The sequence below is a fragment of the Leptosomus discolor genome, chromosome 2 (assembly GCF_034619465.1).
Source record: "Leptosomus discolor isolate bLepDis1 chromosome 2, bLepDis1.hap2, whole genome shotgun sequence".
Classification (NCBI taxonomy): domain Eukaryota; kingdom Metazoa; phylum Chordata; class Aves; order Leptosomiformes; family Leptosomidae; genus Leptosomus; species Leptosomus discolor.
Window position 1 is genome coordinate 81606269 of NC_141392.1, and position 26694 is coordinate 81632962.

The window sequence follows — 26694 nt, forward strand, 5'->3', positions numbered from 1 at the left end:
CTCATTCACTTTAGAGAAGCTAAGCACTAGACAGGCACAGCTTTCTTATAGCACAATAGCTTTTTACTGTTAAATGACCATCGGATCAATCGCTCCCTAGGAATAGCAAGTTATATCAATAACAGAACCAAATTTGAGTTTTCCACTTTTTTAATACTTGAAAAGTGTTGATTTTGCTATAATATATATAAGGATCATGCCTCCAATGTATCTTGTAAATTCCCTAGTTAGGCATGGTTTCAAGCATATTTGTGAAGAGAAATTGTTTCCACTGCAGTAGCTAGATTTATTTTGTCTTCAAAGATATATCTGTGTTTGTGATCACATGTGATTCACTCAGGTTTCATATGGCACAAATGGTACTTCACCATCAAAAGATACTTTCCCATGTCATGGCTTTGCTGTGAAACACAAAGTTTCTAGAGCTTTTGCTGGCCTTTGAGTTAAATGCATTATGCAAGTGTAAAAATTACCCCCCTATTTGTACTCAGGAAACATATTGTTGCAGGCAAGTTTCCTCTTTGTAAATAACATGAAACTGCTTGTTTTTAAATTAGATTTTAAAAAACATATCCCTGCATTTTATTTTCATTATTTTTTCCTATTTCTGGTAGCCTTCTGGACCCCGTAGTTTCAGCAAGTAAATTAAGCATTTGTTACCAGATGCCTTCCTTTTGTCTCAAACAGTAGAACCCTGCTACTGTTAATTTGATGCTATTGAAGAGCAGTGACTCATCATCACTTAGTACTAAGACTAAAATCTGGTCAAGGGGTGATTTTATTCTCAAATGCATAAGGGAATTTTATATTACATAAAGGATTTTTTTACTTCATCCCAGGCTGCAGTTTTGCTTTAAGATACTGTGTTCACTGAAATAAAGATAAAATTTGGTACAGATGTAAATTTATCTCGAATTAGGATTAAGAATACACAAGTATGATCTGCCTCTCAATTTATTGTTTCTTAAAGTTGGGTACAGGTGTAATTGCAGAGCAATATTGTTCTTGAGTACCTTACCTAAAGTTGCAGGACTCTCAGTGGGGCTTACTAAATTAATTTGAACAGAGTGCCTTTATACACTGGCTCAGATTCTGCCAGCCTGAAGTTGCACTAGGCAAATAAAGCAGAGACTCAAGCTACAGCTGTGTGGATGAACTGGTGGGAAAAAGTTATCTAAGGAAAAATATATCGCCTTTACTGGAGGAAATATAGGATTGCATAACTAGACAACAAGAATCCTGAAGGTAAAGACTGATTTTCTTCAGTGTATTATGGAAAGTGAGTATATGGAATAGAAGACAGACAGTTTTACTGCAACAGCTGGAGCTGTTGAAGAAATGGGCTATATGCATCTGCACCAATATCTTTGTCACACAGAATCCCAGAATCCCAGAATGTTAGGGGTTGGAAGGCACCTCTGTCCTCACGTATAACTTATAGCCAAGAAAACTATAGGTTTCTTATAGCTTCAGGCATCTCAAAATGGACACACAAGATTAGAAGTGATTTTGAATTAAAAAAATAATTAGATCTAACATGACCTCATATTTCACATATTCAAGAAATCATAGAACAGGTGAGGCAGGAAGAGACCTCTGGAGATCACTTAGTCAAACATCCTTCTCAAAGCAGAGTATGCTTGAGCAGGTTGCTTTGAGGCCACATCCAGTTGGTTTTCTTAACATCTCTAGGAGATATTCAAAGAGATGGAGATATCTGGAGACCCCAGAACATCTCACGGCAACCTAGGTCCAGGATTTGACTACCCTCAGAAAGAAAATTTCTTTCTTGTGGTCAGATGGAGTTTCCTGTGTTTCAGTTTGTGCCCATTGCCTCTTATCCTGTCACTGGGCACCACTGAGAAGAGCCTGGCTCTCATACCTTCACTCCCCTGCAACCAAGTATTAATGCATGTTGCTCAGATTCCCCTGAGCCTTCCTTTCTCCAGGCTGAACAAGCCCAGCTCTCTCAGCCTCTTACATGCCAGATATGCCAATCACTTCACTAACTTCATGGTTCTCCAGCAAGTCCCTGTCTCTCTTGCACTTGGGAGTCCAGACCTGGACCCAGCACTGCAGATGTGTCACCAGGGCTAAGTAGCAGGGAAGAATCACCTCTGTTGTCCTGCTGGTAATGCTCTGCCTAATGCAGCACCGGATGCCATTGACCTTCTTTACCACAAGGGTACATTGATGGCTTGTGTTCAACCTCTTATCTGCCAGACCAAGTCAAGAGAAGTGGACAGTGGGTTTTCTGACAGTAGAATAAACACTGTGATACTAAAATGGCGTATCTTGGATGATTACAGATTAGATTAAATTACAAAGGAGTCATTACAACACAAATTTCATTTTGAAAACAACATCATCCTGTTCTTTCATGTACAATCCTGAATGTAAAAAATCTTTTGGTGGAAGGTTTTTGTGAAATTCATATAATCATTAAATGGTAATGTACACTTAGATACCAGACTTAACTAATGATATTCAAATTATTAGTCCACAAATAATATATTTTGTCTTGCTACTACAGAACTGAGTTCTAAAGTTGCTGAAGAACGAGTGAATTTCAGCCTTCCTGTCAGAACGGTACACCAGGGTTGTTTAACAGATCTTGGAGTGGATGGCACCATTACCAGGGGACTGGTGCTGCAGAGACAATCGTCCTTCCCTCCTTGATTGGGATTATCTGTTCAACAGGCTTAGTTGGAAATATCCTCATCGTGTCCACAATAGTAAGGTATGGAAATTAATACATTTTTCAATAAGATTTATTACTGAAAAAATAAATGAGGACTGTGCGAAGTGAATTGCCCAGCAAAGACAAGGATAGCAAGCTTTTCATGTTCTGTTTAGTCATTGACATTTGCATGTCAATAAAAAAAAAATTAAATCATTACTATAGATAGCAGTAATGTATGGCTGCTTAGCCTTTTCTCTTTTAAGCACAAGATTGACTTCAAACATACTCCAGGAAACAGAAATACAAGCCACCTTCTCTGTTTTCTGGAGTAATTGACAGCAATCTTCCCACTAGCACACGTAAAAGCTGGACTAAACATTAAACTGTAATTATGGTGCTAGCCAGGCATTATAACATTTTACAAAATTCTTTTAAGGTCGGCTGAAATAAAGTCTTTTTCTCCTTTGTAAACTGCACTTCTGCCTCAGATTGTTTTAATAACAGAGATCTGTCTAACTTCTGCCCATTTACAGCTGTTTCCTAGAATACATTGCTTCTTTCCAGCACCACCTTACTTCTGAAAACAGGGCCTTAGTGCCAGTCAAGGATTCTCACGTGGCAGGAATTAATACCTCAAGATATTTTTCTTGTATACTGAGAAGGTAAATTGGTGAAGTTGCTAAAGTTTTTTGGGTCATAAAATCTGACCCGGCTGTCCTTTATGCAATAATTTCTAGTCTCTTAATTTTAATAAAATATTTCTTTTTCTGCATAATAAAGAATTTGCTCTCAACTGACTGATGCTACCATAAACTCTAAACCGATAAACATGTATCTTGAAAAAGTGGCTTTTATCTGTGGTGCAAATGTAGCATAAAGAAATATGACAATATAATACTAACACACATCAGACTCTAAACGGATTAATAGATGGACTCCACCCCTACATACTGTGCTTTTAAAGGAAAGATTTCCAAAGGCCAACTTAGGGCTAAATGTCTGTCAGCCCCTGAGCTTTAGTAAACTTCCCTTGAAACTACCAGCAATCCAATGCCTGGTACACTCAAGAACATTGTAGCTCATAATGTGAATGGAGAAGGGAAAAAATGTGGAAACAGTATGTCTGAAGTGAACATAATGGCAGTATAACTTTTTCAATGTATGAACAAATAGAAAGGAAAAAAAAAAATCATTGAGTTTCTAAAAATTAGCTATAGAGTCTCTAAAATAATAGAATGGAAGGAAACTGAGAAGGAACAAAGATTATTTTTTTTCCCTGGTGAAAAGCCTTTGTCTAACTTAAATAAAAATATGAGAGACAGAGGGAATAAACACAGACAATGACTTGAAAAAACCCAACATAATTTAAACCATATTTGCTTGAGAAAATTACAAGCATTCAAATTTATGGGCATGAACATTTATACCCAGGAAAATAATTTGGAAATAGTGTGTTAAAAAGTTAATGTGGTAGTTACCAACACTAAAAAAGACAGCCACAAACCTCCGATTCTGTAGATGAATGTGCATTTAAAATATAGCTATATTTTGAAAATTAACCATGTCAAATTCTCACCTTCCAATAAACAGATCTGAGTCTACTCAACAGCTCTGCTTCAGAGTTGTATCTTCTCTCTTTATTGAACATATTTTCTCATGCATACATTTTAATTTTGTTACCAGTACAGAGTCAGTTCTTTTAAGATAGAAAGAAGCTGGTTTATCTCTCTTTAAATTAAGTAGAAATTTATTTACTTTCCAGTAGCAAATGCTTCACTGATGGTAGAACATGATAAAGAAAGTAACTTGGAATTTCAGCTCCCTAGTTTTGTTTGCAAGTTTGCCAGCTAGGGACAAACATTTTTAAATGTGAATTAAAATATTATTTGCAACTTGCTGGGAGAAAATAACTAAAAGTCCTAATGAACCTTGCATGTAATATACGCCTATACAGTGAGATTTGATTTAAAAATTACTAACTCAACGCCTTTTGGCTGGCCCTCCTCGTGAGAATGAACTTCATCCCTAGGGAATACTAGAGGGAGTTGAGATATGTTGCTATTTAATTAAAAATAAAATGGTGAAGAAAATGCAGCAAGAATTCAGTGTCAGCCAGAAGCACCCAATAATCTTCATCCCAGCAACCTAGAAAAGCTGGTCCTTAAAACTGCAATTCTGCTAGCAAGTATTTTATGTAAACCTACTGACTTTGGTGGACCAGCTGCTGGGAGAATGAACCTATGTTTTTGTGTGGAGGGAGCAAATGGATCCAGACAACCCCAATTAGCTGCATTAGTCTAACTTTATATTTTTAAGAAAGAGTATATTACAGAAGAGAAAAGGCAATCAAAGACAATTTCAATTATCTATAAGTACATCTTTTCACATTAACTTTATTTTTAATAAGGTAACTGATAGCAAGTGGTAAAATAGCATTTCCTAAAATAGAGATTACAAATAAGTGTCACAACACTACTTGCATTCTGAGTCTTCAGCTGGAGGAGGTGTGTTTGCAACTGAATGTAGTCACCAGCAGGAAATATTTTAAACTGCTACATACAGGTAGTCTGTTGAGATCACAGATTTTATGTTATCAGATTTTGTATGTTATCATGTTGGAAGCTATTAAGTCAGCTAAAGAAGAATCTATTGAGTTCAACAATTATAACATGAGAAAGAAATTAGCTAAAGTGTGGATGGTACTAGATGTTGTTGATAAGAAACAAGTTTCCTGAAAACCTTTCCAGGAGAAAATAGGTTAACCTGGAACTTTCAGGAACTGATCATGGGGCCAGCCAGATTTCATATTTTTCCTCAGAGACCTGAGACAAAGTGTAGGGCTGTGTCAACAGTATTCCTAGTGTCATGCACTGGGGAGGTGTGTCTGATGTGAGAGTATGACTGTCATACAGAAAGCAGATAAAGAATAGAAGAGGGACTAAAGCAATGGAAATGTAGTAACATTTAATAGCACAAAGCCACAGAATTTTTTTCTAATTAGTATTTTTTGTATAGATAGGAAGCACTGCTGTCAGTTAGAAAACAACAGTGGAAAAACTCCTGGGATTGCTGTGGGCTGTCAATAGGCTAAAGCTGCGTGAGAAGCACACACAGCTGTAATACATGTAAGGCTCTGCCTTTCCGGGGGACGGAGGGAAATGTTAATGCCATTCTCCAGGCTCATAACAAGGCCTGAAATACAACTCTCACCAGCTGTTCCCAGGAAAGATAAGATATTCAGACTGGAATAAGAACAGAAAAGAACAATTACTAGAATGAGAAGAGTGGAGAATTATGAAAATTCATCCAAATTTTTTGGGAAAAAAAAAAAAGGCTCAGCAGTGTATGCTTGTTCTCTCTGAATCAGGATCAAATACAGCAGAAAGGGTAAAGGACGGTTTAAAGTAAGGCCAAAACTGGTACAAGGGCAATTGTGTAGACTGCAGTCAGGAGGTGATTTTTACCTTCCAGAACAGTGATGTCCTGTGATAGCCTTCAGTAAGAATAGTGGAAGTAATACCATTATTTCTGAGGTGAAATTACTCTGTTATGAGGAGGTCTTTTCTGATGCTGTTGCCTGTGACAGCCAATGTCTGAGTTCTGTCACAAGGGTTATCTCCTCCAATTTTGGATTTGTGCCTTTCCTAAATCTAGCAAAAAAAAAAAATGCCAACACGTTAAACAACATGTCCAGTGCCCTGCAACATCTCTCAGCTGTTCTGTTCTTTATTCCTCAGTGAGATGGGAAGATAAGTGTCTCCACACTGAGGCAGCATGCTGTCAGTTTACTCTGATTTCTAGGTTTTTGGTTTAGAACTGTTTCAGAAAAAAAAAAAACAAGCTAATGGCAGAAATGTGGGACTTCCCATGATGACATTTGGCACAGTAACTGATACATGTCTCCAAGTGATAATATCTGGTTTGACTGTGAGATTCAGTTGAACAGAAACATATTTTTGGACCAGAATATCTTGGACAAACTTCTGTAGCTATTGCTAATCTAATGCTAAACATTAGGTAATGTTGTTATCCAACAACAAATCAGATAGTTGAATTACTTGGAAATATTCATCGCTAGATATGGTTACATGAAAGAAGTCACAGAGGTAGACATGTAGAACAGAAATGGCTGCAGTTTCTTTGTACAGTACTGAGCAAGATTCAGTCTCACAAGATTTTATACACCTATCCAATTGTACAGCTGCAAGCAAATTTTTTTCAGCCTAACTTTGATTGCCCAAGCCAGTCATCTGGGTCTCTCCGTGAAGAGGTACTGCTGAGAGTAATGCGTATTATCTTTGTCGTTTACCTATCTACAACAGGATAAACTGCCCCTGGAGTTCTGTTTCTCTGCAGTGATCATAGCAGCCAAGACCACCTGGAGACATTAAAAGTCTAAATTTCAAACTGAGAAAATCAGCTTAGAAGAATCCCACCCTCAATTAAAAGGAGAAAAGATAGTATGTCTTTCCTGCTAAGTATTGGCTTGGTTTTTTCAGCCACTAGGGGAAAATAACATGTATAGAAATGTTCCAAGAGGGAGCACAGTGTGTGCTTACCAGTACAAAAGGGCTAAAAGATAGTATTAAGTAGGTATAGGACTGCTGGTGTTGGGCCTGCCCTTCTCAGGCAGTGTGGAACTAGGTAAAGTCCAAGTGAGAGCAGAAGGGAAGTGGACTATGGTTAATGTCAGAGTTGGAAATTTTAAAAAGCTTCCTCCAAGTCAAGCTGGTTTGCTGGGAACAGTTAGATCTCATAGGGGAGGGCAGGCCTAAGCAGGAGGATGACTTGAAAGCTGGTGCTACTTGCCATTGCAGACATAGCCCATAAGGAATGCCATTTTTACCTTTCCTATTTGAAAAAAGGATATGTGCTTGTGTTTTTAAATGTGCAAAAGCTATAAATCATCTTGACTTTGACCTGAAAGATCACTTCCAAATTAACACTTAAGCTTCTAGTTAATGAAGACCTCCGTCCAGGAGGATATAAAAAAGGTCTAATGACAGCACATAATGCAGTCAGAGGGGATAAATAACGACTGATGACAACATATAATGCACTTATCATGTTCCTTGAAGTTGTTACTGGAGTGACAGCCAGTACATGGATTATCACGTTGTCATGTCTGTTCAACACTTCTTTTTTTAATGGATTGGGATCATTCAAGTCCATTTTTTAATGAGTTTAATCTGTAGAAGTAGAATTGAAGATAAAGTCGGACTAACCATACATTCGACATATTCACAAATTTTTGCAGAACCACAATTGTGCTTTTGTACTTTTTTCACAGGGCATCTCAGAGGTGGAAATTAACCTGGCATGGGTGGAAGAATGAATTGACTAGCTAGTATCTGTATCTTGAGAAACTGCTGAGAAGCTTTCAGATCTGTGGTGAGAAGGTAGAAAACACTGAATGGACAAAAACAAAGACGTTTTAAATTGAGGCTATATCACTATTATTTTCCTGGCTTTTTTTTTTTTTTGTAAAGTGATAGTTTTAGTAGCAGGCAAGCACCACTGTCCTAATAAAATATAAGAAAGTTATAAACTATAAAACATGACCAAAATTGTTTAAGATTATAAAGTTTACTGCATAAGTATATATTGTGGCTCTGAGCCACCACAGGCAACTATACAAAAACCTGTACATGAATATAGATGTCCTGGCCTCTGGACACGAACTAACAAGGCATTGTTTTCTGAATCTCAGTGTAAAGCATGAGATACCTGATGGTATAAAACCCCTTCACATCAAGTGTGGGACAGCTGTTCAACATGTATTCTGTGTTGATTAAATTTAGCATTGTGCTGGTTTTGTCTGGAACAGAGTTAATTTTCTTTATAGTAGCTAGTATGGGGCTATGTTTTTGATTTGTGCTGGAAACTGTGTTGATAACCCAGGGATGTTTTAGCTATTGCTGAGCAGTGCTTACATAGAGTCAAGGCTTTTTCTGCTTCTCACACCACCCCACCAGTGGGTGGGCTGGGGGGTGCACAAGAAGTCAGGAGGGGACACAGTCAGGACAGCTGACCCCAAATGACCAAGGGGATATTCGATACCATATGACATCATGCTCAGCAATAAACTAGTGGGAAGCTTGGCCGGGGGCCATTGCTCAGCGACTGACTGGGCATCGGTCAGTTGGTGCTGAAAAGTTGTTTTCATTTGCATTATTTGTCTTTCTTGGGTTTTATTTCTCTGTCTTTTTTAATTTCCTTTTCATTACTATTATTACTATTATTATATTACATTTCAATTATTAAACAGTTCTTACCTCAACCCACAAGTTTTCTCACATTTACCCTTACAATACTCTTCCCCCCATCCTGCTGGGGGAGGAGTGAGCAGATGGCTGTGTGGTGCTTAGTTGCTGGCTGGGGTTAAACCACAACAAGCATAAAGTGTGCAAGTTTAGAATCTGAGATTCTCATTCCGAGTCCAAAAGTAAATTCCGATTTAGCATGATTTATCCTGCCAATGTGACTGAAATAAAGCAGAAAAAGACCATTTTAACTTTTTCATAAAATGGCATGTGCAGGCAGTTTTCAGATGCTTTGAAACCTGTGTGTTTGAACATAACAGTACCATTTGACGCCTTGCAGGAAGCACAGTTTGGGGCTTTTCTTTTCCTGGAGATTTTGCATCCTTCAATGTTCACAAAGCTAAAGGCACTGGAGGAAAAAGATCACATATGCGTCATTCTCTCCACAAGTTCCTGTCATTAGTGCCAGCAGATATACTTTATAGATGTCTGGCTTTGGTTTCAATATCATAACCAGATGACAGTGACTCATACTTCATATTTTATTAAAAATGTTTGAAAAAAATACTTTTGTCAGGCTCATTCCCTCTAGCTTAAATTTGTTGCTTTGGAAAGATAGTTATTTCATAGCTTGTAGCATGCAGTGAAAGCAACATGCAAAACATGAAATTAGGAACTCTTCTCACACAGCTCCTTTTAGATAATGATGGTCATGGACATCTGAATGTGGTTTGTGGGTGGCCAGGAGGAGTTCTCACAGCTGCAGGTTCTTCTGTGTCTTTCAATAAGAATGACAAATAAACTGGTACTTTGCAGTAGACTGAAAAAAAAATATTAGAGATACTGAGAGGGAGCCTAGACAAATAGCTTAGACTAGACATCTAATTTGTAAGTTAATTTGGATAAGGCATTTCTGTATGGAGACTGTGGATAAGGACCTTTTTAATACAGCCCTGTAGTTAAAAAGTATTTTATAAATACGAGTGCTTTTCGAAGATGCTTTGTCCTTCTTTCCTTGATTTGTATATAATAAGACAATTTAAAGTTAAGAATTCTTTCAACTGCATGTATAACATTCCCCCAAGCCTAAATCAGAGGGTGTACTAAAATAAGGATTATATTTTGACAAAGGAATGTAGAAAAGAATGTATATCACACAAAAGCTGTGCAATATAGACATTATGAAACTGACAAAGCTAAACTCAGTACTTAGATGAAGAATCTGCCTACAGTTTTAGCTCAGTTGTGTTCCCTGTGCGTGCATAAACTTCATGAGACTGTCTTTAAGTATTTGATTGCATGCTGGTTTTCTCCCAGAGGGTCATTCCTCTTTCAGCAGTTCCCCTTTTACCTTGAGCACTGAAGAACCTTCTGTCTGCATCTTTAAGCAAGATTCAGCCCTGGGTCAACTCCCTTGCAGGAAGGTTCTGATCTCTCCTCCTATTTATGCTAGGCTGATGTTTCTAGAGTTCCTATGTCCATCAGACCTGTGTTCATTTTCTACACTTTATAGTTTTGAAAGGTGAATACGAATAATTGTGCTGCTGTTAGTGAATTAAATAGCCCATTCAATCTCACTCGAAAGAAAAATTATGAACAACGTATTTTTCTTGAACCTAAAATATTTAGTTTGAAATATCTTTGGGTTGACAAACTTCCCCTGACTAAAATAGTGGTTCTGACCGTGTACTTATTTGTGTGCAGTTCAGTTTTGAGGTTTGTTCTATCAATAGTATAGTTGGAAAACAATAGAGTAACTATGTCAAGTAATCATCTTCATGTCTCCCAATTTATTTCGGAACCTGGAAGAAAACTATCGCAGATATCTACATCTACAATCTGCTATAGCAGATGTGGTTCATGTCATTGGCATGCCCTTTCTCATTCACTAATGGGCCCATGGAGGCGAGTGGAGTTTTGGTAGCCCTCTTTGCACCATCATTGCCTCCCTGGACACATGCAATCAGTTTATATGCAGTGCTATTATGACCACAATGAGTTTGGACAGGTGAGCGGTTCACATTTTCATCCGGTACCCTAGGACAATAATATCCAATTGTGTTTATGCAAAGCTGTAGTAATTCAAGAACGAGAAATGCCATCAGTCACGGTTAATGATTTTTTGAAAAGAGCAGGAATCCTTTTCTGATGTTTATGGAGGTGGCAGAAGAATTTTAAGTTTCGCTATAGCACATGGCCTTAAAAGATCCTAGTCGCCACCAGTGTTACTGCTCTGGGGCTTATCTTTAGAGATGTAGCTTCTAGTAAAGGCTTAATGTCACTAAAACTAGATTAGTTTTCATGATTCTTGTTTAAAATAAAAAAAACTGGCTTCCAGGCAGACTGCAGAAACCTACTGTATCTGGGTTTTTTTTAAAACCTTTATTAAAATGCAGTAAGAGTGCACAAGAATTTTATCTTTTATCGTAACTACGGATTTCAAAAACAACTTATATATATTCTTGCTCTTAATAAAAAAGTGACCAAATTCAAGAAAGAAAATTCTACTTTGGACCAAAGAAGTCTTCTTTCATATGTCAGAGAGAGTTTGAAGGAAAACTATCCTGCATAGCACCAGGCACTGTTCAGTCATTAAGAGGACTCTAGGATAAACAGTCAGTGGGAAGGATAGTTGTTATTGAACTTGTCGCATACAAGACAGTATTCTTCCATGGAAGTAGAATGTAGTCACTAAAGTGAGGGAGAGAAAAATTATCAGAAAAAAACAGAAAGCAGAAAGTAAAAAATTGAAAGTTATAAATAATTTTTAAATGGATACAGAATGACTATCATAAAAAGGATACACTAATGCATGATATTATAAGTCTTATTTGGTTGACATGTAGTTAAAAAAGAGACAAGAAACTACCAATCCCTTTGAAGTTCAATTTTAAAAGCTCTGTTCTTACATTTGCAAATGAGTAACGTGATGACTGTTTTTTTCCTATGTTCCTAAAAAATTTACACATAGGAATATCTTGTTGTTTAGAGAAAAAATGTTATGCAAAAGACAGTAAGGCAGGAAAAAGACATGACATCCTAATGAGGAAAGACAGAATATCAAAACCTGATATAAAAACCAGTATATGTCCCAAGTAAAACCACATCTTAAAATAGACACTTAGGTTTTTTTTCCAAATTACTGAGGGTAAGCCTGTGCTTTCTTTTCTATTTTGAGGCAAGATTTCCATTCCAAATACACTTGCTTAGAGTAAGGTCTTCAAATTACTTCTCTCCCATCTGTTTTATCACTGCTAATACCAGTTACGACACTATAGCCAAGAGAGACAAAGGTTTTTCAGATAACAAGCTCCCAAACAATTTAGTGCTTGATAGTTTCAGTAAAGCACTTTTGAATCCACCTGGAAGCTTTCATTAAGTGAAAAGATTAAACCAGATATTTTGCAAAAAAATCGGCAGAGTTTATCAGACTTTGACTGCAAAATCATCCCACATTCAGCATAAAAGCAAGAAAGAAAATTTCGCCTTAGTAAATGCAATGGCTAATGCAGCATTGGACAGCTTCATGTTCTCTTTCACGATTCTCAAAAATAAAAGCACTTCTAAAGGAAGACAGGGGCAGGTCAGATCTGGGAAGGCACTTCTAGAAGAAGCCCAAGTTGAATAAAATGACTACCACATGCAAATTAAAGTCTGTCATATTGTTGGATGATGTTTTTATTCCCATAAATCCTTTGCTTCGTAATAGGAGTGAACTATGTCATGCAATGGTCCAACAGAGACTTTAGTATTTTGGCATTTCTTTTTGCAAATCAGATTTCTTTATAAGAACTTAAGAAGTGGCAAAACCAGCTGTTCTCTCCATGGAGCTTTAGGGGTCAATTTATGAGGGGTACAATGTATACAAGTTTGCTTTTCATTACTTACTTTAATATGAAATAAAAAACATTAAGGAAAGCCATAAAAGATATGGAGTCTGAGTACGCATATTAAAATTTATGAGAAAATTTCCTAAACTGACATCAAACACACTTTTCTAATACAGATTCATGCTTATGCCACAGGCAGACTTTACATAAATTGAACCTGGATGAAACTTTCGTAGCAGAACTTCTGCCTATTGGTTAAAAGAAAATTTTGCAAGAAACATCTCACAACACCTGTTCTCTGGACAAAGATGCACATAGGCACACATAGACAACAAGCCTAATATAGTTTACGCCCATGTACATGAAGAGTAAATCTGATTGTTAACAAAAATATCACTATGCAAATCTGGCCTAAGTGAAATCAAAACTGTGTACACTGCAGACAGAATCTCCTTGAGCCCAGATGTTGATATATGCTTATGCTGCAGTCCCTGGTGAGACAGGAAAGTTGGTGAGATGGGTGAAAAGTGGATCCAGTATGATGTCCTACACTAACATTGTTACTTGGAACATTCTAAGACACTTGACTTAAATTGAAGACGAATATTGCAATTAGCAATGTTAATGACACTTTAAAATGGCAAAGAAATGCTTTGGCCTATGACATTTTGAAAAAAGGAGCTAAGACTTACATACTCAAAATGACTAATGCAAATTCAGAAGTCATATCATTCCTTATTCCTTCACGGCTCACAAGATGCAGCTGGTAAAGCCTGTGCCGGACTTTCTTTCTGTGACAGGAGGCTGTGAGCACATCTCACTCCCGTAGCATGAATCCACCAGAGCGTGTCACAGGAAAATGCCACTGTTTGTGTCCCTTCCTGCAGAGTGCACCTTCTTCTGACTATTTCTTCTACACACTTTGGTTATAAGAAAAGGTGTCATCCTCTAGATAGAGGTCCAGTTGCCTGTGACCCAAGGTGTACTTTTGGTATGGTACAGCTATATTATCTTGTCTCAGCCTCCTGAGAAATTTGCCAAATGTTAAGCTGTGTGAAAGTACCTGGAGTAGAACCATGCATGCTAAGAAAGGTAAAATAGATTGAAGCCAGAGACAACGCTGTTGAGGCAGAGACAGCAGCTCAATGGTTCGAGAACAGAAACACTGGCAGGAAGAGGTATAAAATACTAATGAAAATCAGGGAGTCTGAAGATGCTCCTTCACTCCCACTGACAGCTGTTCAGCAAAGACTCAAGGCTTCCATACAGGGGTGGTAAAAGTACTAACATTTAGCTTGATAGTCCTAGCTGTCTATTGTCTATTGTAATAGCCAATAAATAATAGCTTTTTGTGAGTATCCTGTTTGCAAAGTGTCCCTGTGCATGGGAAAATTTCCCTGAGCAAGTTCTGAAGTCTGAGAGTTACACAGGGTACCAGTCAATTTTGAGGGCTGCATAAACAACTATTTAGGCTATCCCTTTAGGGCTTCAGGCACTTAAATGGAGAGGTGAAGCTGGGGAGATAAATCTGAAGTAGCTCTGTGACAGCTGAGAAGAAATAGGCAAGTGTTCCAATTGTTTGCAGCAGCCAAGACTGACAGGCATGAGAAAAGGTGTTCCTGGTTTGCCCATTGTTGTAATGGTGCTCTAAGAAATATCTACCAAGGCAGTAAGTATCACTGGTAGGGTAGGGCCATATCTCTATTAAAGTCATGGGCTTTCAGTTATTTAAAACCAGAACCACTTGATTTGCCGTGAACTAACCCATTTCCTCATTCCTCACACTCCTATATCTGTCGCTCCTTGCTTCACTTCACATGCAGTCACAAACACCCTAGTCAGAGGAAAACGTAAAAACCTTTTAAAATCTCCATCTCCTGAGCGGCACATTTGCCTTTGAGTGTAGTACACTTTGCTGCCTCTTGGAGTAATCCTAACAGCAGCACATTTTAAGCCAATTCAGATGATACATTAATAATTAACTCTAAACAGATAATTTGTACTAATTAGTGATAATAATACTAATAGTATCAGTATACTACATTGTGACGATATGCAATACATAGTAATAATGTTAGACCATACGATGACAAATATGATAGGTTAAGATACATCCAGAAGCAGGAAGAAAAAAGGAAGGAAAAATCCAAGCTCTAAGACACATCTCCCCTCTCCTTGTCCTATATGCATGACAGAAGTATGACCACGTGTTTATGGCTCTGCTAGAAATCAGGGAAGATGACATGCAGTTAGCCTCAACATTAACTAGGAATGCACGCTCCCATGAAATATTTACTCTTTCAAAGTGTCACTTTGGCTTTCACGATCATACCCTGTACTTTGCTGACGGTTGGTCTCATAGATGTTCCTCCAGGCAGCATTGTAACAACAGCTTTGGCAGAAAGGCAAACAGAAAAGCGGTAATAGAAGTGGGTAACAGGCACCACATACCTGGTGCCTTGTACATTTTGAGAGCTCTGCAGGCTCCATCACTGCCTCCTTCTCCGTCTCTCTGTGTCAGAGATGCAGCTTAGACATTCCCATTATCATTTGTTTCAGGTAAGTATTCTTTGGACTTTTCCCAATAAAAGACTCTCTCTTACTGATAATTACTTTGTCAGATCAGGGCACATGCCTGCCTTTAAGTTCCACTCCCTGTTTGAAGTAGAAATTACCCCTTATTTTCAAAACAGCATGTTTTCCCAAATGGACCACTCACGTTTGATTTCACAAATTCATCAGCGGACAATAGGCAAGATTGAAAATTGCATCCAAACTGAAACAACTGATAGAAAACCATGGCTGCAAAAGAATGGAGACAAAAGCTGCTTCATAACTGTTTAGGGTGAGATTAATTTCTTATTGTCTGGGAAAGGGTAGATCAGAATACTGGCAGGCTGGAACAAGTTTGAGTTCTATCAAGAAAAGAATCATTTACATTTACATTGAATCGAATTAGTGGTGGTGTTTTCATTCCATCCAGCCTAACCATTTCCTTTTCATCTTTAAGTTCATTAAATGGCTTTTTTTCCTTTGCTCAGATGAAGATTAAAAATAAAGATTAGAAACCCAGGGGAATTATCCTTTATAGTCACATATCAGTATATGAAAATATTCAGCAAAATAGTTGATCCAGCAAGTTGAAAAGTCATTTTACAACGCTTAAGGAAATGCACTTATATGCAGTCCAGATTTTAAGGCATCATCAGTAACCTGCTCTTTACTTTTGTGAGAATCTTATGAAAATTCAGCTGTGTATCCAGGAAAACAACGTCCACACAGCAAAAGGAGCCAGGATCATCCAACATAAAGGCAGCAACAGCCACCTCTGGAGCTGGAAGATGTGGATTCAGTATGCATCCCAGGCTAGAGGGTTCCTTTGCACATGCCATTCCTTCCCTTAGTGATCTTCAATGCCCATTAACACAATTTTATTACAAATAAACCTGATAATCGCTCGACTGCAGCTGCTTTCAAAATGGGTCACATTCACTGTTGACAAGTTTTGAGCTGCACGGGGCTCTGATCCTTTGAACAAAGGCAGTATCACCCTTTAAGCCACCCGTCCCATGGTGCCTTAAGAGCCTCAGCCTTTTGCATTGCTAACAGCCCTCTCTCTGAAGCTTTGTAGCTGGCTTTCTGCTGGCAGCTCTGCACCAGGTCACCCAAGCTGCCGTGGCACTCTTTCCCAGAGCCTTTGGGGCAGCACTTTCCCCTTGTTCCCACGCTGTGGATCTTGCACTGTTATCCTCCCAGCCCTGCACCTGCAAACTCAACAGTGTTGTTACAGTGGGTTCTCATGGGAAGTGACTGCCACCAGCGTGAGAATCACCCCCTCTTCCCCTCCCTTTTCCTACCCTGTGGTCAAAACTTCTGGTTGACATTAGTGGACCCAAAACCATGCATGCCCCAAACTTAACAGCAAGTCAGCAAAGAGTGCTCACAGCAACACCAATAACTTCATAGGCAGGAGCAACTGGTAAGAAGTGAGTCCTGATGAAAACTATGTTGATACTGTGGAAAAAACTTTACAGAGGAAACTGTATTCTGCACTGGAGAAGAGACCCAGAAGGATGCTTGCCTAGAGACACCCCCCCCCCCATTTTTTCTTTTCCACTCTGTCGCCTTTCATTTTGATTTTTCCCTTAAAGTAACTCTATGTCATCTGCTACGGACCATGCTAATAAATCTCTGAGCATGTGAACCTGTCTCAAAAACCCTTGTGCAATACACAGTTATACTCTCTTAATGAAAGAGCAAATAACCAATATTTTTGTGGTTACACGTGTTGTGAGCTTAAGCAGATCGAAACAAAAGGGACATCCCACTAAAACCTTCCTGATAAGGAGAAGCACATGAAAGCATTAAGGAGTTTTTGTATAACCCAACTGTAGGCACCAGCTAAAGTTCAATCTCCCATTAACGGCATGCAGTAGGCATGTCTAAGAGGTGATTCACAGCGTCTATGGAAAGGACAGCACAGGATGGAGTATCATGTCTTATCACCTTCCTTTCAGCAAGTGGGAAGAAGGGGCCCTAGTTATGTGCACTCTTACATGTCAGCTACTAATATCACTTCTCTGTGCTTTCCCCATGCACCCCATTTCCATCTCACACAATTTAATTTTCTCACAAATACTTCCTTTAATTCACAGCTTATTCAGTGATTTTTTTTGTAATGTCCTTTGTAACTTTGTTCAGCATTCATTCTTTGGAAACATCTCTGCTGTTGCATTTATTGTTCCCTTACTTTGCATGGAGATGTTTTTGTTTGCAGCATTTGAAAAATGAAAGCAAACTCAGAGCATACATAGTACTCTGTGCCTACACGGAGACTTAAGAGGCCAAATTTTGTGTAATGCAGGAGCAATCACAAGTTTTAAGAACCTGAGAAGCCTGTAAATTACTCTCAATTATACAGATCCTGTAAGCAGTATCGGTGTCAGAAGTTATTTCCATGAGATAGCCAGTGAAACAGGAGAGTTAGCTGTACCAAGAATGGTACAAAGTAGTTCTACCATTACAAATGTAGAGGATTTCTATTCTTTCTGTCACCATCATGAGGATTGAGAATAACTGCATGAAATTAGACATAGCTTTTTAGGATATCATATGCCAGAAGAGCCTTTTGCTGATTCCAGCAATAATGGCCATTACTTTAACCTTATTTAGTGAATAGAACCTGATTGCTGCAAAGCTTGAATAGTGAAAGAAATCTATTTTGTATTCTTACTCAAGCAAGATTGAAAACAATTTATTATCAACTGAAAGACAAATCTATCTTGATCTCAGGCAATGGTTCCTGATCTTCATTGGCCTAAGGGCAACAATACCAAGCAAATGAGGTGCTGCAAGCACCTTGTTCTGACAGGCTGGTGACCCTGATCTCTGAAAACCAGCTACAGGACCTTGCACAACATCCCAAGGTCTTGCAGGCAACACGTTGCCAGCACTACAGGCAAAGATCCTCCAATTTGTAGCAGATATTTACATTGTACAAAATATACAAGTACAGATATGTATTTATACAGACACAGCAACACAGAAAAGGAATGACAGGTTTTGAAAGTTACTGCTGTCCAGTTAATGATATTTCCAGTTCTTTACTGGTACCAGTACTGGACTATTTAATCCACAGTCTAACTAAATTTGAGGTTTCAGCCTGGTGAACATATTCTTCAACAGTCAGTCACTTGCTAAGCTTCTGCTCTCAGATGAACATAAATGTAGACACATACCAGGGTATCTGAAAACAAAATGCAATGTTCAGTTTGCACCCATTGCAGTTGGTATTATAAATGCCAATCTGGCTTAATGTGTTTTTAACACTGTCAATCTAGAATACCTCCACCAAACTCTGTTCCTTTCTTCCTAATACTTTAATAACCTAATACCTAACTGCACCTTTTTTTCTTTCATAAAGTACTTTTAATAAGGAATTACATTATTATGAAGACTGTTGCTTGCAGATTTTTATTTTGTTTTTTCTGCATTTTTCTCACTTGGTCTGTGAAAAACATGAATAATTCACTGATAGAAAGAGCCGTTTCTAGCTAAGGTATAGGTTGAGAGTGATAGAGAATGTCTCCTATGTTACTCCCTATTTAATGGCCCTTGTTCAGAATACACCAAAAATGCTAGTTTCTGGGGAAAAAAGTTCTTCTGCAAGAGTGATGTACTTTCGAAATCAGCTTTCTTATACAGCTGAGAACAAGTGCTGTGGGATTTCACATGTAGATGATGACCCTTTAGAATAAGAGTGCCTTCTTAGGTAGTACCAGAAACCACTGTAACATTCATATTGCACTAGCTTGGACTGTTGCTTTTTTTTGTTGGGCTGTCATTTTTTTTCTGCTCTACAAGCACTAAAATTTAGTGAAAATTTCACCAATATTTAAATATTTCTCAGTTTTATCCTTTCAACTTGTACAGATTTAAATACTCTGACATGAAATCTACAGGATGGAATTTTGTAGAGAAGCTACTAATATCAATCACCAAGAAAATTATTTCCAAGTATTCTTTAAATTCCTAATAATTTGTCTTTCTCGTAGCAGCTAATAAATCACTCATTTGCAGTTGATTTCAGAAAACTACAGTTTCAAAAGATTTCTGTTACTATGATTCAGAATTTTCAATCTTTTTAAAAGAAAAAGTGGGTCAATCTAACTCCCCCAAGAGAGCAGCGTTTCACTGCTACTACCTAAAACTCTCCCAGCATATTGCATGAAAAAAGGTATGTCTGATATAGTTGAAGAGGACAGATTGAAATTTTTGATCTGTTTTGTAGAGGCTGGTCATAAAACAGACATTTTCTAAATAAAAAAATTAAATGCCCTGCAGCTTCCTCCCTCCTTTTTTGGGTAAATCATTGACATTCGGCACTTTCATTCAGCTGTATTGCTTGTTATGAATTGAAGAATTATGAATTGATAAATAGATGAACTGAGTTTTCTCCATAAGTTACATCTGCCCCATTTCTCTCCAGCATTATGATTCCTCACACACCTACCAGCTCCTGCTGCCACAGGTTACATTATTCCACTTGTCCTTTTGCCCATCATAGGGAGCGAGTTGGTGGATGTGGTGCCAAGGCAGAACCATAAGCTTCGTTACCTGTAGTCTGTGTGGTAATGGGTACAGATGTCACTAGCAGGGCCAGGACCTCAGTGGTAGACATCTCATCACATGTTGGGGGAGGGAACGATGACACCATAACTGAACATATCCTTAAGCTGGCAGCAGTATGATGAGAATCACCCCTCTGCCAGTCTCCACCAGGAGACCCCACTGACTTGACTGTGGCAGATGGCCTCTGGAGCACCAAAGTGAGGTAGGTTGGTGCTGCTTTCTCATTGTCTCATGTGGTTATATCACCTCAAAGCCATCACAGGGCAGTGCTGTAGCTCCCTTCAAGCTACTTTACAGAGCACAGTGAGTTTGACAGCCCCAAAGCAATAGCAAGACCCAGGGCAATGGAAATTTCAGCCTCTGTCGCATGCTGTCTGCACCCAGTACCTTTTGGCCAGGCATGCAGCCAAAATCTGACCCAGTAAGTCAGATTCTGCGTGTGTGAAGGATGGAAAGAAAAAGCAAGGAATTCATTGTTAGGTTTCTTTACGTTTGTTGAATAATCTAAGATGATCTGACACCATTCTTCCCAAAAAAGTTGTTAAACTATGAGTTAGTGGTCATGTTCATAGGTAGTCTGATCTCATCTGGAAATGAAAAGGTGTACCAGATGCAGGGGGCTTTGTACCTGCCCTATTCACTCCTGAAAAAAATAGAGGGAAAATATACCCCATTTTAACATCCCCTGCTTTTTTATGACATGTGAATTGTTACATTTAATATTCTGCTTTCAGCTCAAAGGTTGCCCACACTAATCCATTTTGATCTGATAGATTAACGCTCAACCTAACGTTTTACAAAATATGAAGGTCATGAAACAGCAGCTGAATTATTGGGTTTGTATCATAAGCCACTGCTAACTGAAGGTTACTTCTAAGGTAATGAAGTCTTTCAGCTGTGTTTTCAGTTATGTGGAGACTAAACGTAATTCCAACTACAAAAGACTTGAGCACTTCACACAAATATATCAGAACATTTCATAATTTTTTTGAAAATAGCAGGCTTGCCTGTATTAAATTACCTCCAGTCCTTTTCCAGAACTAACTTAATCTCGGATTTTGTCTGTCTGCTTCTTGTACGTCTGAGTTTTTAAATTCTGTCATCTCCCACATGCTAATCTGCTATATTCGATTAAAAACTCTTATCATATTAATTAAACAATGTTGTGACCAAAAGCATAATCAGTTATAACAACACTTGTTGAATGTTATGGGAATTGCTTGAATAAAAGCCATTCTGACATGTTCTACTAGACAACTTTTAAAAAATGTAATTTCCTTCCTTTGCAATGGCTATTAGAATTTTTATTTTGTGGTCAACCATATTAATCTAAATATTTTATTGTTTTTCTATTATATTGTTCTGTTTCCTAGTTCTACAGGTACCTCGCTCTTGTCCAGCCAACCCACCTGAGAACAAGATCAAGGACAATTTGAGTCAATTTATGTTTATGGGTGGCATCACTTATCCTGATGTTCCCTGTGTGGGTTTACTCAAAAGTAATGAAGTTCAAAGATGGTTTGGAAAGTTGCACTTTTGATCTAACCTCACCTGATGATGTTCTCTGGCAAGCTTTCAAAGCTCAGGGGATCATGTCTTCAGCTGGTGTTGAGGATACCAACCATACCCTGGGCTGCATCAAAAGAAATGTGGCCAGCAGGTTGAGGGAGGTAATTCTCTCCCTCTACTCCGCTCTGGTGAGACCCCACCTGGAGTATTGTATTCAGCTCTGGAATCCTCAGCATAAGAAAGACATGGACCTGCTCAAGATAGTCCAGAGGAGGGCCACGAAGATGATCGGGGGCTGAGAGAGCTGGGGTTGTTCAGCCTGGAGAAGAGAAGGCTCCAGGGAGACCTTATAGTGGCCTTTCAGTACTTAAAGGGGGGCCTAAAAGGAAGATGGAGACAGACATTTTAGCAGGGCCTGTTGGGATAGAACAAGCATTAATGGTTTTAAACTAAAAGAGTATAGATTTAGGCTAGATATAAGGAAGAAGTTTTTTACAATGAGGGTGGTAAAACACTGGAACAGGTTGCCCAGAGAGGTGGCAGGAGCCCTATCCCTGGAAATATTCAAGGTCAGGTTGGACGGGGCTCTGAGCAACCTGATCTAGCTGAAGATGTCCCTGCTTACTGCAGGGGGGTTGAACTAGATGACCTTTAAAGGTCCCTTCCAGCCCAAACTATTCTATGATTCTATGATTCTATACCACCCATTTCATCTTTGACATCCCTGACAGGCAGACAGATGGATGGAGGGATGGATGGATGGATGGATGGATGGATGGATGGATGGATGGATGGATGGATGGACAGATGGAACAGAATTAAAGGCTGAAGCTGACCCTTGTATCATTCAAATCACTGCATCTCAGATTGTATTTGTAATACAGAGGCAGCCCCAGCAAAATCAAATTCAGCAAGATATCTCCCACATAATAAATGTAACAGTGAAGGACCTCTGTTTCTCCTTATCTTCTCTTGCTGTTTTCAGGTAACTGTTGTTCACAAATTGGATCTCATTGCCCTTTCCGACCTGTCAGACTGTCATGTTTGGAAGATATATATCACAGAAGAGATTAAACACTCGTGGAGTTGCAAACATGACTTTCCAGTAAGTCATGGCCAAGCAGATTCCTGCTTACGTGTTGAATTCAAGCTTGTTGACTGGTGGCTAGTAAGGGACATAAAAGAAAGTTTTTAAAACCTTACATATCAGAGAGTAAATTTTGGCTGATTCTGGGAGGTTTTATATTAGCATGTTCCTTTGGATAAGGAAGATATTCTTGGAGTGAGTATCCCAATTGTCTCTAATTACCACACTTGAGTTCACATCATTCAGCAGTCTCAGAGCACATGATCTGTATTCTTTTCATGTGAAATCAGACTTGAAAAAGTCTCCAGCAACTCAATGAATGGACTCCAACCACTCTTGTGTACTCAGTTCTCAATCCGCAGGATCCAATTAGAGAAAATTCAAAGTTAAACCCCCTAACATGAGCATAAAGTCCTGAGCACCAAGTCCTTCACTCTACAGATTTTCATTCCTCATTTCAACTTGTTAATGTAAACAAAGCCTAAAAGAGGGTATTTGAGCCTTTTTTGTTCCAGCCTCCCTTCCCTCTCCCTCACTCCAATTGAATTGCAGTGAGATTTTTAATGGAATTAATTCTAGTTCTGGATCATAAGAAAAAGATAAAAAATATGTAACAGTACAGAAGTCAAATATTTTAACATCAGCAAAGCTTGATGAAATTCACTGCTAAAGAAGTAAGCTATTAGGAAAAACAATCCCTGAAATATGACTGGTTATTTTCAAGAACTTATGAAGGACATGAGACCCCCAACAGCCTGAAAGAAATCAGAGAAAATAAGAGAAAAATAAGGTTGAAAGGATTTGTGGAATTCAGCCTAGTCCATCCTCTCTCAGATGTCATGATCAATTCTCAGAGGCTTGTTCAATTCCACATTAAAGGTTTTAACAGAGAAAAGTATGAAAACAAGTAAAAGGAGACTCTGGTAAATAGAGTAAAAATCAATGAACTTCAATAACCAGAAAGTTTAACAAATTATTAAGCTTTTAATATGTAAGGTGATAAGAAAAATCTCTATGTCGGTTTGTCAGGAATGAATTATAACAGAACAATGTAATTTCCTTCTTTGATGGAAGTTCTTCGCTTGATAAAGAATAAATAGGAAAAAAAACCCTGGGTTTGTAACAAAATACTAGCAAATCAACTAGGAAAGATGGCATAGATTAGATTATACTAACAATGCAAGAATGATTGAAAAAACTATGCTCAGAAGGTTGTCGTCACTAGTCTACTATCAGATTAGCAAAATATCAGGGGACTAAGCAGACTGTGTCCTGCATAAATGCTTGCAAGAATTTTCAGTAATTATACAGGTACTGGAAAAAAGTGCACACACAAAATTTGGAAAGCTGAGAGATATCATTTGTAGTTATCTTGTGTACTCAACAGTATACCAAGAAGTGCTGAACACAGTCTAATACTTAAAAGTACTTGCAGTTCTAGGTACTTGCTGTTACCTAAAACAGGCTCCATGTATCTCTAATAAAGAATTGCAAATCAGAGACCACTTCATGAAAAATGTAATCACTTTGTTTGTTCTTTTTTCATTTTGATTTACAGGTATATGCTTTATCTTTCCATAACAACTTTTTTTTTCCTTTGCCACTGATATCTATTTGCTATATTTTAATTTTATATTACATGTGGGAGATGTATCAGCAAAACACGAAAGCAGGAAGCTAAAGTATTATTCATACTTCTTATTTCACATGCTTTGCTCAGACTGTAAAGGTTTTATGTGTAACAGGCCAAAAGGAACAGTCCTAAAACAACATTTAGGTACTGCATCATGTAACTTCCAGTGCTTCAGACACTGCATTAGGTTCCCAGGAAACAGCCTAGGGATGGGATTCAGGTGAGAGAGCAAGATAACATGGTTAGAAGGAAACACTGTGGAGAAAGTTATGGCTGAAGGCACAACCCAACCCTGCAGTTCTGACTGCAGGAGAGCACCTGCCCATCCAGGCTCCAGGCTCTCAGTTCTGGGACTAGGAAACCCTGGGAGAACACGGGTACCAGGTCTGGTACCATCTGCCATGCCCCACGGAGCTGCAAGTCATGTCCCTCCAGGCTGCATTGACCCTCCTCTGGGAAGGGTACTCCAGGTCCCACAAGGATCCCTAGTCACTGTTCACAGCCTGGGGAAGTCTAGGCAATAAAAGAAAATTGACACATGAAACAGATTAAATACAATTTCCCAGCTTCCATGACAGCAGCTCCTGGTCAGCATGTTTTAGTTCTAGGACTACGTGCTTTGGATTTCAGCTTGTACCAATTTTCTGTGAAAAAGGGAATTGATTTCCATTTTAGTGTGGCTTTTAATTCCTCAGGCAGGAGGATCATTTGCTTCTTTGCTCTAAGTCTCCTTTAAGCTGATAATAGTCATGTTTTCTGGAGTTCACTTGATATTTCTGTTAAAGTGGTTAGCAAAAAAAAACGTCATCATAGATGGAAAGGGACGCAAAGCTATATAGCTCTCATCTTGAAAAAGAGTAAGCATTTTTAATGAAAATAGCTGTCGGTATTTCAACAAATATACATAAACAACTCTCAGTGGCTCCCATATGTGTGTGGCATAGAATCAAATTCAGCCCAAGCAGAAGAAACAAATGTGCAAACAACATAAAAATGAAGTTATTGAGAGCTGGGCTTTGCCTGCACTGTAGGTGAATTTGGTCTCAAACAACTGCCATTCGTTAGTGCACTTAATCCATGCCATCATTTTCCCACCTTGCCTTTCCATGCCAGGGATCCTTCTTTGTTTTACAGTTACACCACCAGTATCCCCAGGCAAAGAGTCATGAGGCTCACTAAGACGGTGCTTGCTTTGGTCAGCGTGTTTGTGGTAAGTGCTGCCCCATTCCATGTGATCCAGCTCATGAATCTTCAGGTTTCTCAGCCTTCTACTTGAGCTACTATATCTCGATCTGCCTCAGCTATACCAGCAGCAGCATTAATCCCTTTCTCTACATTCTGCTTAGTGGGAACTTCCAGAAGAGTCTCCAGTGGTGCACAAATATGGAAGTCAGGATGGCAGAACAGGATGTTAAGGTCATCGAACACACCCTCAAGGCAAGTTTTTGAAAGGAGGGTCTTCTCCCAAGAAAAATGCATTATCTACGTGCAAATTTTATCAGTTGCAATAGCTGGCCTCGATTTCACTTCCTTCATGAAAGTATGACTCAGAAGTGGCTTTGTTGCTGGAATTGCAGCAGTGTCATGCTGATGTAAGAAGAGGATCTGCACCACTGTTTGAAAAGTTAGAGATCCTATTGGAGGGATTCTCTACAAAAATATTTGTTACAGTTCCGTTGTCTTTTTTTTTGACTATTTCTACATAGATGAACCAAACATATGAAGACAGAAGTGGATTTCAAAACACTATAGTCCTCTGGTAGTAAGAAGACAGAATGACTGTGGCAGGCATGTGAGATCTGTGTGAAGCCATGGAAACTGTAAGTTAATGACCAAAAGAGACTTAGTTACTGATGACTTAGAGGGGGGTAACTATTGATTTTTATCCTATCTACAGCTGTCTCATCTGGCACTCACTTCTGCAGCTATTAAAGTCAAAGGAGAGACATAAAAGGCCCTTTCAGAGGAAAACTACTTTTGAATTAACCTTTGTACATATTCTTGCAAACAAAGAAGTGAATTCGCAGTGTGCATCATTGGAAATTATTAAACCTAAGTTTTTAAAAGGACTGTATGTTTCAGGGATATGTCTTTGCTTCTCTTTTCTCAAAATCCCTGCTTCCAAGACAGCCTCAAGAAGGATGCTCTGTCCTGAAAGACCTCATGCTGGTCTACGAGTGCCGAGAGGAATTTGGTGTTTGCCCAGGATGCACCCTCACTCATTTTAAGAGGGGTAGTAGAATGCCTGCTTGTTGTCAACACTTAATCTACAGGATTTCTAGTAGCAGGATGTAATCAAGCAATATTATTAGGACCTTGCCAGCTAACAGAGAAAATTGGTGGAAAAAAAAATTTTTTTGAAAAATGTAATGTTTTTGAGAGATGTTCACAGTTTTGTTGTTCACCACGCTGAGGGTTTTTCTGCATCATGTTCTCTTCTCAGATCATTTTCTCTTATCTCAGGACATCACTTAGCACTTTATTGGGTGAAGATAACAGTTCACTGGCACCAGAGGTTTTATGGCTACAGTATTCTTGTTATTCAGAGACCTGATGAA

At 38.6% G+C, this 26694-nt stretch overlaps 1 protein-coding gene across 1 annotated transcript; it reads left to right on the top strand.

Annotated features, from left to right (window-relative positions):
* The first annotated feature begins 2285 nt into the window (after positions 1–2285).
* On the top strand, positions 2286–25585 carry MCHR2 (melanin concentrating hormone receptor 2). The gene is given in 10 exon segments (XM_086460456.1): positions 2286–2290; positions 2612–2740; positions 5958–5967; positions 10756–10783; positions 10786–10954; positions 21289–21474; positions 24062–24084; positions 24087–24177; positions 25268–25401; positions 25404–25585. Coding segments are annotated over 10 exon segments (957 nt in total).
* Positions 25586–26694: the final 1109 nt, after the last annotated feature.